The 15,379-nt window shown below is 39.1% G+C and overlaps 1 protein-coding gene across 1 annotated transcript in view; it reads left to right on the top strand.

The window, feature by feature from the left end:
- The window catches only part of LOC149011931 (tubulin-tyrosine ligase), a 56,774-nt gene that overhangs the window by 15,780 nt on the left and 25,615 nt on the right, over positions 1 to 15,379 (top strand). Inside the window, exon 2 of the mRNA XM_089161246.1 lies at positions 13,391 to 13,651. Within this exon, the coding sequence (XP_089017372.1) occupies positions 13,391 to 13,651 (261 nt within the window). The remainder of the gene's footprint in view (positions 1 to 13,390; positions 13,652 to 15,379) is intronic.

Genomic DNA, 15,379 nt, shown 5'->3' on the forward strand with positions numbered 1-15,379 from the left:
TGGATCATGGACTTCTATCCGGACACTCCACAAATTTGACCCGGCTAGACCTTCGGATTCTTGGACCTACAATACGGATCCCGGGTTAGAAGTATGGGGGTTGTTATTGTTGGTCAGAATAGAACTGAAGTGTAAAAGGGAAATTTCAGGTAATTGGCCGAGCGGATGGATTTGAATACGGTATTGAGTCTCTAGTAGGGGTAGGAGAAAATTCTATCAAAATTTCAGTAGGTTTTAACGGTTAGTTTTGGCTTTGGCAGATTCTTGCAAAATAAGGGAGTTGATGGATCCCAGTGGTATATTTAGGCTGTGGGTAGGATTTATTATACTAGTGTATCCAAAGATGAAGTAGGGAGGGTGAAAGAAGAAGATGGAAAAGGAGGAGATCTGGATATTACTATATAACTTGCCGCTTGCCTGATCTAGTTACAACAACTTGGATATGAGTTGTGTGGAGGCCCCCTTGAGTTACACAGTAAGGCAACCTGGATATGACCCACCAGATTAGGTTCCCATGATGGAGACACAAAAAATGGTGGTAAAAGCTCCTTGTCAACTAGTAATAATCAATTCTCAAGTCTATCAGCTAGTAATAGTCAATACTTTTTTTTGGAATTAATAATCAATACTCGTATCTTTTCGATTTGTCACAGAATGGGGTTATTTATGGTTGCTTTATCAGCCTTACAAACTCAAAAGTCAAAGTAACCTGACTACCAGTTGTCCAAAAATAACTTTTTACTCCAATTCTTTCTTTTTGAAAAAGGAGTTTCTAACCTCTTGATCACTAAGCACCTCAACCTAATTGAGTCATTAAAAACATGTGATATTCACATTACCTCTAGAATTAACCTAATTAAAAACAAATTAATTAAATAAATAGGCTAAGTTTGTGTACCACCTTGGTAGATATGTTTTAGGCCCATAGGGGAGAGGTCCATTATCAACTGCCCCCTTGAACAAAAGGCCCAATCCCGACATAATCCGACCTATGCTTATTCCTTGGTAAACAAGCCCACATAGGGGCTAGATCTGCATCATTAACTTATGCATGTTTCTGTTAGGTACTTAAACAATACACCTAAAGCTTAGAGCGATCGAATATGTCAAATCAAGCCTTTTTAACCTATCCCATACCAAGTTGACTCAATCTAGTGCCTGTGCATAAGTGCTGGTCATACTAGATAAATAAAAACCACCAAGGTTTTGTAGTCATTGTCTTTGGTGGCTTTCACTCTACCGGTAGGCAGCCCTTTCAGAGTGGCTTCACTTTTTTCTTGATGGGAGGTTGCTTTTCTTTTACAGTTGCTACTTTATTCTAGGTAATCCTCTCTTAGATAGCCCTTTCCGTTACTTGAACCCTTGATACGGTGGTTGACTTTGATACTAAATGTCAGGTACTTCATTGGTATGCCTAAAGTTCAAGAGGTAATCAAATGCATCAAATCAATCCATTTAACCTAATTCATACAAGGCAGCCCAACCTAGTCTTCAAACACTAGAGTGGACCACATTAGGCACATAACTTCTTTCTTAGAATTTCTAGTAGAACCATTTTGGGTCTGCCTTTGGATCCTTTAGCTTTTCCCATTTGAATCTGTCATGAGGGACTTCAACCAGACCAGCGCTAGCAAGTATTTGGTAAGAGTCCTAATTGAAATAGGACTCCCCTCTCTTTATCCTGTTAGGACTCTTTATTTTGCTTCTGTTTTTTCTTGATCTGATTTGTACTCCTGTTCCCTCTCTAAGTAGTACTAAACTCTGTGTTGTAAATTTATAAAACCTTATTAGAGTGAAAGAATGAAATCATCTGGGGGGGTGGGGTGGATTTTCTCTGTTTTCTACATAGTATTAGAGCTAGGGCTCCAAATCTATTCTCTCTTCTATTATTGAGTGAAAAACTGTGAACAAATCATCCAAAGTCTCAATTGCAGAAAGAAAACAAACTTAAATTTGTCACTGATTGGTTCCTTCCCCATCACAAACCTTCCTGGTAACTCCTGCCCCAACTGCTAGCTGTCTATCACAAGAAACATCAAAGATCTTCATTGCAAGCTATCCCTTCATTGAAGAATTGCTGTCACAGGGTTTGAAACCAGGTTAGATCATCACAAGCTGTCCCTCCATTGAAGAATCTCCATTGCAGGCTGTAAAACCAGGTTAGATGCATCTCTTCTTCTTCGTCTTCTTCTTCTTCCTTTCAAATAACTCAGTTGGGTTTGTATCTTAAAATTGTTACCTGAATAGCTCAATAGGGTTTGCTACATTAAAATTAGGGAAAAGATGAGTACATTAGAATCAACTACAACCACAAACCTTATATCTACTGCAAACTGGGGGCAAACTGAAAACCCAGATAAGACTGATTACCAGCCTCTTGTTTCTCTTCTTTTTTTGGTAGACTGTTTCTCTTCTTAAATCCTGGACGGGTCAAATTACTTAATGTGGTCAATGTCTGTCTACATTACCATCACCGGCAGAGGATTACTAGGACATATTACAGGAACTGCTGTAAAGCCATAAAACCCACCCTAGACCAACACAAGATTGATGTCTTGCATATGATTCTCTGGTAATAGCATTCCTGGTTAGATCCATGAGACCGGAGGTACGTTAAACCTTCCTTCTATTGGACTCTGCTGCTAGTATTTCAACTGCTGCACAGAAGACTCATGGGGAAGTTGTACATAGGTCAGGTCTATGAGTTTCGTAGACAAGTTCATGAGATAAAACAAATAGATAAGACACTCTCTCAAGACTATAATGCTGTTGGTGCATGGCAGAAGATTGACAATGACAACACTGATGCAACCTATGCAAGCACCATGATGAGATTTGAGTATGTGATGTAATAGCAAGACATAATGTTGAATATGACCCCATTTGGCTTCAAATTCTCCATCAAGATTGATGTAATGCTGATGTAATGATCCCTTCTTCTACACCTGATAGGTCAGCTCTTTAGATCCAAACTGGAAATAGGAAAGAGACACTAAAGGAAGTTATCAAATGTGAACATTGTGGTAAACCATGTTGTATAAAAGAAAAGTATTTGTAACTGCATGGAAACCCATAGACTTTGAAGCAAAAAGAAAGGCTGCTCGTGGATAGAATAGGGAAAAGATTCATGCCAATCAAACTGAAGCTGACTCCACAACTTCCACTGAAGCTGACAATGCTCTCGAAGCTCTCCAATGAGGACATGCAAGCTCTTTGTGGGCTACTACAAGCTGTCCCCACTACCACTACTTCTAAAACTGCCTTAGCTACTTCTGGTAATTATCAACCCCATTCAGGTATTTTTGAGCTACCTTCTTTGTGCTTTGACTGTATCCACCTCCTGGATTATAAGTTCTAGGGCTACGGATCAGATGAGTGGTTCGCCCACTCAATTCCAGCAGTATACCCATTTTTGAAGGAAAAAAACACAATCCACATGGCAAATGGATCCCTCTCTTTAAGTAAGGGACTATTTGCTCCTCTCCCACCTTAATCCCATCTTCTATTTTGCAAATTCCCTCATTTTTTTTTTCTAATCTCCTTTTATTACTAATCTTACTAAAGGTCGAAGCTTCAAAGTTATCTTTTCCCCCCTTCTCACTGTGTTGTACATGATCTGGTGACAGGGAGGACGACTGGACATGGTAAGGTGCAGAAGGGTCTCTAGACTCTCTACTTGACAGTGTAGCTCCTCTTATTGCTGCAACCTCTTCACCAACACCACAGATTCACTCCATCTCCTCATATGTTCCCCTTCCATCAGAGGCTTGGACATTCTCCAGTTAAAACCCTTTTTTCCGTTTTCCCCATTTTAGTCAAACATCTTAATAAAGATTAATTTTTCCATGGAGCACGTATTTATGCTAAACAAACACGTGCTGTTTGTTCTCCCTCTGATAAAAGAAGTGATCAACCCGTTGATTTAGTTCATTCTAATATACGGGTTCTGAGTCGTAAATTGTAATCCTATTTCCGGTCATTGGTGGTTTGTAAGTTCTAATAGAAAAGGGCAATTTAGGAAGGGAGACCACGGAGTTAGTACTGCGCTAACACAACTCTCGATAGGAAAGGGTTGTAGGAATTAAGAGTTTTATACCAATTGAAATAGGTTTATGCTTTCCTATATAGAATAGACGTAAATTAGCCTATATATAGAAAAGTTCGAGGAGTTCTCACAAGATTCATGAGACTCCACAACAAAATCGTGGCTTCCATCCTCTCCTCTCCCCCATTCCTCACCTTATTCTTTCTCAAAATAACATGGTATCAGAGCAGTAGGTCCTCTTATTCCTTTCGATTCTATAGGAAGGAAAGAAATTGTACGGAGAAGAAGCAATCGATAGCTGGTTCCTTTTTGTTCGCTTCTTAGGAGAAGAAGTAATTGTTGCTGGTGGGCACTTGCTTCATAGGAGAAGAAGCAATCGATAAGAAGCAATTGTCGCTGGTGTCGGTTCCGCTTCTTAGGAGAAAAGCATCGATTGTGTTGAGATTTCGAGACTTCGACTTCGAGAAAGAAAGCTGCGACGATTGTTAAAGAGTGAGAGAGATCGATCATGTGTTGAGACTGAGACTTCAAGAAGAAAGCGCGACTGTTCTCTGCTTGGTCTTGAGTTTTGGTGGTTTTAAGGAGACTTCAAGAGTGATCGATCGTGTTGAAAGACTGCGATCTGGTTTCTTGTTTGGACTTGAGTTTCGGTGATTTAAGGAGACTTCGATCGAGTTGAAAGACCGAGATAAGTTTTCGGTTTGGTTTGATTTTAAGTTGATTCAAGTTTTCCGGTTTGGTTTGATTTTAAATTGGTTTATTTATGTTTATGAGATTAATCAACGGGATTAACTGCGGAATAATCCCGATTCGGTTCTTTGATCGGTTTCGATTCGGTCGATGATTCGATTCTAATTTATGGGATTTGATTTTAAAATTGTTTGATATGGGAGAAACTTCAAATAAAAATACTATGACTGAAATTATTTCTTCATCCTCTCATCGGTTAACTGAGAAGAAATTGGAGGGTGGATCAAATTTCCACCAATGGAGGGCTATAGTTAAAATTGTTCTTCGGACGGGACGGATAGATCATTTGACTAAGACTGACCCATAGATGATGATGCTTGGGCAATTGTTGATGCACGAATACTTTGGCAGATGTTTAATTCCTTGGCGGATAACATTATAGATTTGGTGACTCACTTACAAACTGTGAAGGAATTATGGGAGTATTTGAATGTGTTGTATTCGTCGAATAATCGGCTAGAATCTACGAATTGTCCCAGGAATTTTATCGAGTAGATAGAAAAGGTAGAGATATTACCCAATATTTTGCAGATTTTAAAAGAATGTATGAAGAACTAAACTCTATTCTACCTATCTCCTCCGATGTCAAAACTATGCAAAATCAAAGAGAGCAATTAGCGTTATGGGTTTCTTGGGAGGTCTTGGAAAGGAGTTTGAGGCGCTAGAGCACGGATTCTTGGTAGTGATCATGTACCCACGTTAGCCGACACATTTTCAAGAGTTCTTCGTGTTGCAAGGGAGAGTACCAATAACTCTACGAAAATTCAGCTTTGGCAACGGTTTCTCGAGGCACCTCGGAGGACGGGTCCTTGGTGGACAAAATATAGGACGAACTCGAGGAAATAATACTTGGAAATATCCAGGTTCACACAACTCTATCGACAATCCAGGACAAGTTAAGACTTGTCATCATTGTGGTCGTCCGGGACATATTCAACGATATTGTTGGAAGCTTCACGGGAAGCCCACACAGGGAATGCAATTATCATGAATCAGGCTACAACTACTAAAGTTCATCCGAGGTTAAGATTGTAAAGATGAGAGGAAGATTATATTGTTCACTGGTAGGCCACTCAACCACAATCAGGTGACTTGTTGAAGTAATGCTACTAGTTGCCTTTAACCACATCTCACCCATGGATCATTGATTAGGAGCTGATCATATGAGGGAAGGTATATTTTTTTTTGTTCCATCATCCTCTTTGGTTACATTGTGATGGTTTATATCAATGTTAAAGGAGTGGGTACATTCAACTCACTCCATCCATTACCCTACTGTTACGTACCTAATTTGCCATTTAATATTATCTGTTCAAAAATTTACTTCCGTAATAACTGTTTGGTGAAATTCTTTCGGTATTATTTATTTCAGGATCTTACGACGAAGAAGATACTTGGTAGAGGCGATGTCGGGGGTTGTATCTATTGAGAAGAGATCCTCATCGCTTGTTCTAGTATTTCCATCCCCCATAAATACATTGTGGTTGGGGCATCCTTCGAAACCCAAAATTGGTAGATAAAAGTTTTATTCTCTTTCAAAGTTGGATTGTGAGTTTGTCAATTTGGAAAACTTCATCGTGTGAGTTTTCTCGTATAAAACCAGATCAGACCACCCTTTCTTAGTTATTCGATGTGTGGGGAGTCTGTTAGTTCTACTTGGTTCGAGATACTTTGTTACATTTGTGGATGATTTTTCAAGAGTCATTGGTTTATTTAATGAAAAATTGTTCAGAATTATTTGACATATTTTGCAATTTTGTTATTGAAATTCGTATAATTTGGTGTTCCTATTCGTATTTTCGTAGTGATAATGCCAAAGAATATTTCTGATCCGTTTTGTAAATTTATGGCTTTAATGGGATTCTTCACCAATCTTCGTGTTGATACTCCTCAACAAAATGGGGTTGCGAAAGGAAAAATAGACACTTATTGGAGGTCACCCGTTCTTCTTATTTGAGATGAAGGTTCCTAAATCTTTGGGCTGATGCAGTTTAATGCTTGTTATCTTATTAATAGGATGCCTTCATCTGCCTTAAAAGGTGGCATTCTATTTCTCTTATTTCCTTCATCTCCTTATTTACTTTACCTCATGCGTATTTGGTTGTGTGTGTTACATTGTAATCATCGCCCGGGGATCTCTAAACTTGATCCACGTGCACTTAAGTGTATTTTTGTGGGGTATCTGCACTCAAAAGGGATATCGTTGTTATTCTTCGACTTACGAAGATATTTTGTTACTGAGATGTGTCATTTTTGAGTCAACTCTTTTTCCACCGAATCTCATAGTTTAACCGACCTAAATGATGATCTATGTATTTTTCAAAGTGTGTCTCCACAGGGACAGTTCTTCCCCTCCACCTCGGGACATCACCAAAGTGTACATGCGCCGGCCAAAACCACAGCCCCCTCGCACCTACGGTCTCTACTGTGCGACTTGCGTGATCCGCGGACGTTCCGCCAAATCTGACCTTGATATTCCCATGCTCTTCGGAAGGGTACTGCTCTTGTGTTCAGTATCCCATCTCTAACTTTATTTCATATTCTAATTTATCACTTGGGTTCTCTATGCTTTATCTACTATCGAGAATTATCCTATTCCTAAGAATGTTTTGAAGCCTTGTCTAATCCTGAGTGGGTCAGTGCAATGAACGAAGAATTACAAGCCTTAGAAGACAATCAAACTTGGGATCTTGTGCCTTTACCCTCAGGAAAGACAGCTATTGGTTGTAGGTGGATATTCACTGTGGAAGTTAATCCTGATGGTTCGTTAGCTCGCCTGAAAGCTCGTCTCGTTGCCAAGGGCTATGCTCAAGTTTATGGCATAGATTATGTTGATACTTTTTGCTGTTGCAAGCTTACTTCCATCCGTATTTTAATCTCTCTCGCTACATACAAGTGGCCCTTGTTTGCTTGGATGTGAAGAATGCCTTTCTTCATGGAGATCTACATGAAGAAGTGTATATGGAGCAACCACTTGGGTTTGTTGCTCAGGGGGAGAAGAATAAGGTTTGTCGCCTCCGCAAATCATTATATGGTCTCAAGCGACCACCTCGAGCATGGTTTGGACGCTTTACTACTGTTGTAATAGAATTTGGGATGACTCGTTGTGAAAGTGATCACTCTGTATTCTTTAAAAACTCTGATGCAGGCAAGATCTTTCTTGTAGTTTATGTTGATGATATTGTCATTACAGGAGATGACACTTCAGGAATTGATAGGTTAAAGACCTACTTACAAGAGAAATTTCAGACCAAAGACTTGGGCAAGTTAAAGTATTTTCTAGGAGTTGAAGTTGCCCAATCAACAAAGGGCATCTTCTTATCTCAACGGAAGTGTGTACTGGATTTGCTTTCTGAAACAGGAATGTTGGGATCAAAACCTATAGACACTCCCATGGAATGTAACTTAAAGTTAATGCCAGAAGATGGAACCCTTCTTGATGATCCAGAGAAGTACAGAAGGCTTGTTGGGAAGCTGAATTATCGATCGTGACTAGACTCGAATTGCCTTTCCGTCGGTGTTGTGAGTCAATTTTGTTGCCACGAACATCACACTCGGGATGCGTTATACGAATTCTGAGGTATCTTAAGAAAGCACCAGGACACGGGCTTTTTACACTAATCATGGACATAGAAATGTAGAAAGATTCTCTCGATGCTGATTGGGCTGGATACCTATTGATAGAAGATCGACTACGAGCTACGCACATTCATTGGAGGAAATCTTGTATCATGGAAGAGTAAGAAACAAACTGTGGTAGCAAGATCAAGCGCAGAATCTGAGTATCGTGCTATGGCACAGGTAACATGCGAGATGGTATGGATAAAACAATTACTCCAGAATTAGGAATTATTGATGACACACCAATGAAGTTATGGTGTGATAATCAAGTGGGTTCATATAGCATCAAATCCAGTCTTTCATGAACGTACCAAGCATATTGAAGTAGATTGCCACTTTGTTCGTGAGAAGTTACTGCAAGGCATAATATCCCCCAAGCATGTGAGGACTGGAGAACAACTTGAGATTTGTTCACCAAAGCTCTAGGGAATACAAGGGTTACCTATATTTGTAACAAGTGGGATGAGTAATATATATGCTCCAGCTGAGGGGGAGTGTTAGAAAAGGGCAATTTAGGAAGGGATTGATCCATCGAGAGTTAGTACTTGGCTAATCTCGATAGGAAAGGGTTGTAGGAATTAAGAGTTTTATACCAATTGAAATAGATTTATGCTCCTATATAGAATAGACTTGTAAATTAGCCTATATATAGAAAAGTTACTTTGAGGAGTTTCAAAGATTATGAGACTCCACAAAAAATGTGGTTCCATCCTTCTTCCCCATTACTATTCTTTTCAAATATAATTAAACAAAAAGGTGTGTTTTTTTCTCTTCTAAAAAAAAAAGGATCACGCTGTTTTTTTTTTTTTTTTTTTAAAATGGGGGTTGTGGTGAATGAAAATTTATTTTTTTTTTTTTGTTGGTTGTTTTTTTTTTTTTTTTTTATTATTCTTTTTTGGGGGGGGGGGGAAAAAAAAATAAATATAAAGAGAGAAATTAAAAAAAAAAACACACTGAGGGTGGGAGAGAAGGATTAGAGTGAGAAGATATAGATTATTTATATTTAGAAATAAAATATGAATGTGGAGTGTGGAGGGGAAAACAAGACCTACTAAAACGCAAGACTTTTCGGTTTCTAGGAACATTTTAACTAAGCTTTTTTAAAAATTAAAATTTTGGCAAAATCTTGCCAAAGCTTAACCATGGTGTCCACTTCCTTCACTAATGTGCATCATGCTACTGATACAGACTTATGGTGTTGACTGTTTTGAGACTTTCTTTCTTGTTGCTAGGCTAAACTTTGTTCGAGTTCTAATTTCTCTGATTGTAAATCACGACTAGATTCCATTCAGTTGATATCAAGAATGCTTTTGTATGGTGACCTCCATGAGGAAGTTTATATGGAGCAACCCCTTGGGTATGTTGCTCAAGGGGAGGACCGTACTCATTTTGCAAGTGATGTAAAGCAAGTTATAGTCTCAAATAGTCTTTGTAGGCTTGGTTTGAGAAATTTGGCAATACGATGGAGTCGATGGAGTCATATAGGTTCGTTCAGTGTAATTTTGACCATTCCATTTTTGTTCGACGGTAGGGTAGCAATATAGTTGTTATGACTAATTGACTATGCATGTTGATGACATAATTTAAAAAAAAAAAATGATGTTATGTCATTAATATAGTTAAGGCACAGCTACGGTAATGGTTCTAGACTAGAGACTTGGGTAACCTATAATACTTTCTTAGAGTTGAAGTAATCTGCAGTGAAAAAGGAATTAGTTTCTCATAGTGGAAGTATGTTTTGGACCTTTTGACTGAGACTAGATTGCTTGCCTCCAAACCTGTTGACATTCTTATGGACCTTTGTTAAAATTTGGACTAGATGATGGTGAATTTTTGGATGATGTTCATCGTTATAGAAGTCTAGTTGGAAAACTTATATATCTCATAGTTACATGTCTTGATACCTCTTATTTTGTAGGAGTGTTGAGCTAGTTTATGCATTCTCCTAAGAGAGCCCATTGGGATGCCGTAATGAGAGTGATTGGTCTCTCAAGAGTGATTAAGTAAAGGTCTTATTTATCATCCCAATTGGAGTATAGATTTGGTTGCTTTCTTTGATGCTGATTGGGCAGGGTCTATAGTTGACTGTCGATCTACTATAGGTTACTAGACATTTCTTGGAGGGAAGCTTGTGACTTGGAGAAGTAAAAAGCAATCTATCATTGTTTGGTCTAACATTGAAGTTAATAATAGAGCTATGTCTCATGCAGCTGCAGAGTTGATGTGGCTTTGTTCCTTATTGGAGGAGATGAGGATTCTGATTTCTTCTTCTTTGAAGATGTTTTTGATAATCAATCTGCCGCTTATATTGCTTTTGCCCTGTTTTTTATGAGAGAACAAATATATAGGTGGATTGCCATTTTGTTCGTGATGCTATTAAGAAGAAAATTATGTTGACACCTTTGTGTCATCTGCTTATTAGCTAGCTCACACTAAGGCCTTATTTTATACTATTTTTCATTATATTCATGGTACCAGATCTCCCTCTCGAGGGCAATCTTGCCCTTGAGAAAAAGTGAGATCTTGCTCGAGATCAAGTATTTTTTTTCTTGCCGACTCAAGTGAACTTAAGGGCCCATGTCGGGGTTTTAAGGGTCAGGTTAGGCTCAAACTTGGTATATATACTATTTTAGGCCTTTTGAACATACTGGTGGCCTTAGATTTGTGAAAAAACAAACCTAAGTATGAGTTCTAACTTGACTCTTAAGTTTGAAATCATAATGCTGCAGGAAGGAATATGCAAGGTTATAATACATGAAATATAGAACCATTAGAGACATAAATGAAAAGCAAGTGATAAGGTATATCAAATAACTTAAATAGCAACAGATTCCATCCATATAAGTACAATAAAACATCACGTCCTTGATTCTCGATAATACAATGATACAACCATCATCAGTTCAATATAAATCATAGGTTCAAAATAGAAGTGTTGGGTGTGGTTCATGCTTTAATTCTATTGCTGACAACTGACCCCTGTCGTAGACGGGGGTCCTGCTTCCGGGCCTGTAGAGGCCTTATATCACTCTAGGCTTTAGGATTTCCATTACAGTTTGGGCTTGGGCCCATAAATAGCTGTTGTGGCTTAAGGAAGCTGTCGACGAGAGGAGGCAAAAAATCTTGTAAAAAATGAACTTGGGAAGCTGTCGGTGAGAGAAGGCAAGACAAGTCGAGAGCTCGACCTTTCTCACTCGAAATGTGGGATTTTAAACTAGTAACTGGACCGAGATTCGAGTCGACCAAAATCTCAGTCGAGTTATGGTATTTCGGGGGTCTCGCCTGAGACCTCGTGAGATCTTGTACCATGGTTCTATTTTTCCCAAGCTGTGCATGGGAGATTTGTATGCTCCACCTTGAGGGGGAGTATTGTGACTTGCAATAGCTGTCGTTTCTGCCTTGGATTGAGTTCTGGTTCGGGAGATCTGAACTGTTTGTGCTGTAGTTGCTGTTTTTGCATAATCTGCTTTTTTGACTTTCTATTTTTTTTTGACAGAATGTCAGACAGAATATTCTTTCCTTTTTTATAATCTGTCTTTCTATTTCAGTGGACAGATTATTCTGTCCTGATCTATTATAATTGCAGCTATAAATAAATGCCTGCGGTTCAGTGAAGACTGTCCAGAATTGCAGGGAGTTCTCTTCTCTCTGCTGGTCTCCTTCTTCATCCTTGCTTCTAGTTCGATTATTAGAGTCAGATTACCCACATGATCGTTCCTTCCTGGTTTTCCTACACAGCTTTCTTAACATTCTCATGGATCATTTATATGATGCTTCTAAACAACTCATAATTCTTCACCATAGGCCGTCCTATAACTGTCCTATGAAATTCCTTTAAGGTTTAGGAAAGTCTTAGAGGAATCGATCATATAACAGCTGGGATCCTATTTTGATTCTCTATGAGACATGATCATCTATATCACGTTCTTTATTATGATCTACCCTAAATGCCTAAATTACTTATATTGTGAAATCTACCTCTCATCAAGTTTCACCACCTCATATCCATCATAGTTTACTAATCTACCATACTGCCATATATTTTGTCCCACTTGTGAGATTCTTGTTCATGAATCAACTCAGTAGTTAATTCAAGATTCTCATCTAAGCTAGTCCAATTTTTATGCATTTGTATGCTCACAATTCTGTTTTGGAATCAGTGTTCCTAAGAACACTAGATTACTGGTTACTAATCGACGGTGATAGACAAGATGTTAGCCAGTGTTGTAAATTTATTTGGAAAGCTCATCTCTCCTGGCCCAGAAACAGTTATTGTTCAATTATAACTATATGATATTTCTTGACATCCCATCATATGGTTTAAACCAATAAAGACTTTGGTCATCAAATTTTAATGACTTCAATGAAAAGAGATTTCACTCATCAATCGCCGGTGACCTAAATCAAACTGAATATTTCTATATGTTGGTTTGTGCAACAAGAAGTGATAGAAGGACAGGATCAAAATGGTATGAACAGAGAAAAACTTTACCGGCACATTCAGTTTAAACTTACTAGCGCAAATGGGGTGGTTCTGGCAAGAACATGCATAGGTTAGGCCAGGGGTAGCAAATAGTATGGAGAAGAAACAGAAATTCCTTTTGGACGAGTCCTTGTTCCAGCTTGTAAACTTCCATGAATGAACCTAAAGACAAATGTGATAGAGCTGGACATTTTGGGTTGCTTATCGCATCCTAGATTCAATTGAACTCTAGTTTATCATAAGCTCTGGTCACTGAGCTATGGAATTGCCACCTTTGGATAACAAGTCTAATGAGTTCCCATGATTCCGCTGAAGCTACTACTTCTTGAATCTGAACTTGATTTAGCATCTAGACACAGAATTCTAGTCATTGGGGTACTTACTATTACATAGCATGATTACATTGCATTGACAAAAAGTGAGATATAGAATATGTGACCTGCCTTCCCTTGATATGATATAAAATTCTAAAAAACCTTGAATGCGTACAGCTGCAGGACATTCCAGGGTTAGCTCAAAGGATGGCTTCATTGATGTGTGTGGATAGTGATTTGACTTCAGATACTGAAGATGCGGACCTTGAACCTGATGGTTTGAATGAGACTTCTACCAGCAATGTTACAGAAATGCTGCACAAGGAAATTTGTCAAGCCCAAGAAAAAGGAATTGATGCAGTAATGTGGCTAGAGCTGGAGGAGCTTCACGTTGATGATGCTATGCTGTTGTCATTGGATTTATCTGTAAAATTTCCGGTATGTAATTCAGAACATGTTAGATACTTAAGCACATTTTGTACATTTTTTGTTTATATTAGAATCTTCAAATGAAGTTAACCAAAGCAGGATTTTTTGATGAAGTTCCTTATGAGTTAGCATATCTACTCTCAGAATATCATTTACCAAAGGCTTTTCCTTGCTGATTCTGCTGTCTAGAAATGACTTCTATTGCTGTCCTTTCAACGAGAGTGTGATCCAATTGAACAGAACTTAACAAAATCAGATTTCTGCAGAATTTCAATGTAAAAGATGAAGTGCATGTTTTCTAAAGTTAGGGTTGAAGGACCGATTCGAAGAAAATAGCAGTGGGGTTGTTCCTAGGGTTCATGCTATCCTAATGGGGGAGAAAGAGTCTTGAAAGGAGCTGGGAATGAGGCATGAAGGAGGAGGGGGAGGGGGGCCTGCAGGTGCTAGAGGGAGTGGGGAAAGGGCTGGGAAGGTCGTAGAGCTGAGGGGGAATGACTAAGGGAACCGTAGGGGTGGGGGAAACCTGCTGTTGAAGTGCAGCAGCAAAGACGGGTGGGGGAGTGTTGCGCAGAACAAGGGAACGGTGGGGGATGCCTGCGGGTGAGAAAGGATGGTGGGAAAGGGGCTGTGGACAAGGGGAAGGCAGGGGAGGGGTAGGGAATGCTGCTGTACTTACTTGGAGGCTGTGTTTGAGTGCTCAAAGGCTTTGATGATGCTTGTACTTTGCAGGATTGATGAAGAGGATGAAGAACTAGAACAATTTCACTCAACCAAGGCCTACCCAACAAGGAGACCCTGGTCCTCAGTCAATTTTTTTAGTCATCAAAACTGAAAATAATATTGCATGAAGGGCTATTTATAGCCTAAAAAGATATACTTTGACTCAATTTTTCCTTAGCAAATAAGTTTGCCGTTGCATCTTGGACTGGACTCTTAACAGTAAAGCAACTTCCTAAAAGATAAGATAAGGAATCTTATCTTATCAAAACTAACTTGGGACTCATTAAAAACAACTTTAATTCAAACTGAAACTCTTCTAAACAAGGCCAAACCTAACTCAAATTAGCAAGCTGGACTCAACGAAAATTCTGGAAAATAATTTCATAAATAAAATAAGGGTTAAAATGCCCAAAATGCCTCTCAAAAGGGGTTTGTCTAGCTTGGGGTGGTTTCTTGGAACCATCCTGGGTGCCCCAATTAGATTTGGGTCAAGGGGTCTTTGTGTTCACACCAATATGTCTTAAATCTTCCTTATGACATGGAAGATAGACATTGAGGATCTCATAAGGAGTTGACCCCTTCACTCAAGTCCTAGCCCTACGAGTCTCATCAAACATGATGCTATTGTATGGCCCCTAGGTTGCATTTGCAGGAATGCTGTGGTAGAAAGCCTATTTTGAGAAAGCAATCCTCTCTTTCTCCTTCACATTGTGCCAAATATGCTTTAACTTCTTTGTTTGTTCTTTGGCTTCTTGAAAAGGGCAGGATCTGTGCAAAGAATCTCAATATCTGGGGTTTTTGATTAGGGGGTGCTCTAGATGAAGCTCGGGACTATGGAGGCAGTGGGACTGGGATGGGATTTGGCTCTAAGGGCCTCACACTTTGGGTCCTCCTCAGTGGAATGTCTCCCCCTCTTCTTCCCTCTCATACTTTGGATCATACCCAGGTTGTCTAGATGAACTTGCTCCCTTGGCCATTTGCAATCTTCTCATGTTATCCAGCCTCCGTTGCTCTTTG

Source organism: Hakea prostrata, chromosome 7, assembly GCF_041222555.1.
Source record: "Hakea prostrata isolate BN-2017 chromosome 7, UWA_Hpros_2, whole genome shotgun sequence".
Taxonomy (NCBI): domain Eukaryota; kingdom Viridiplantae; phylum Streptophyta; class Magnoliopsida; order Proteales; family Proteaceae; genus Hakea; species Hakea prostrata.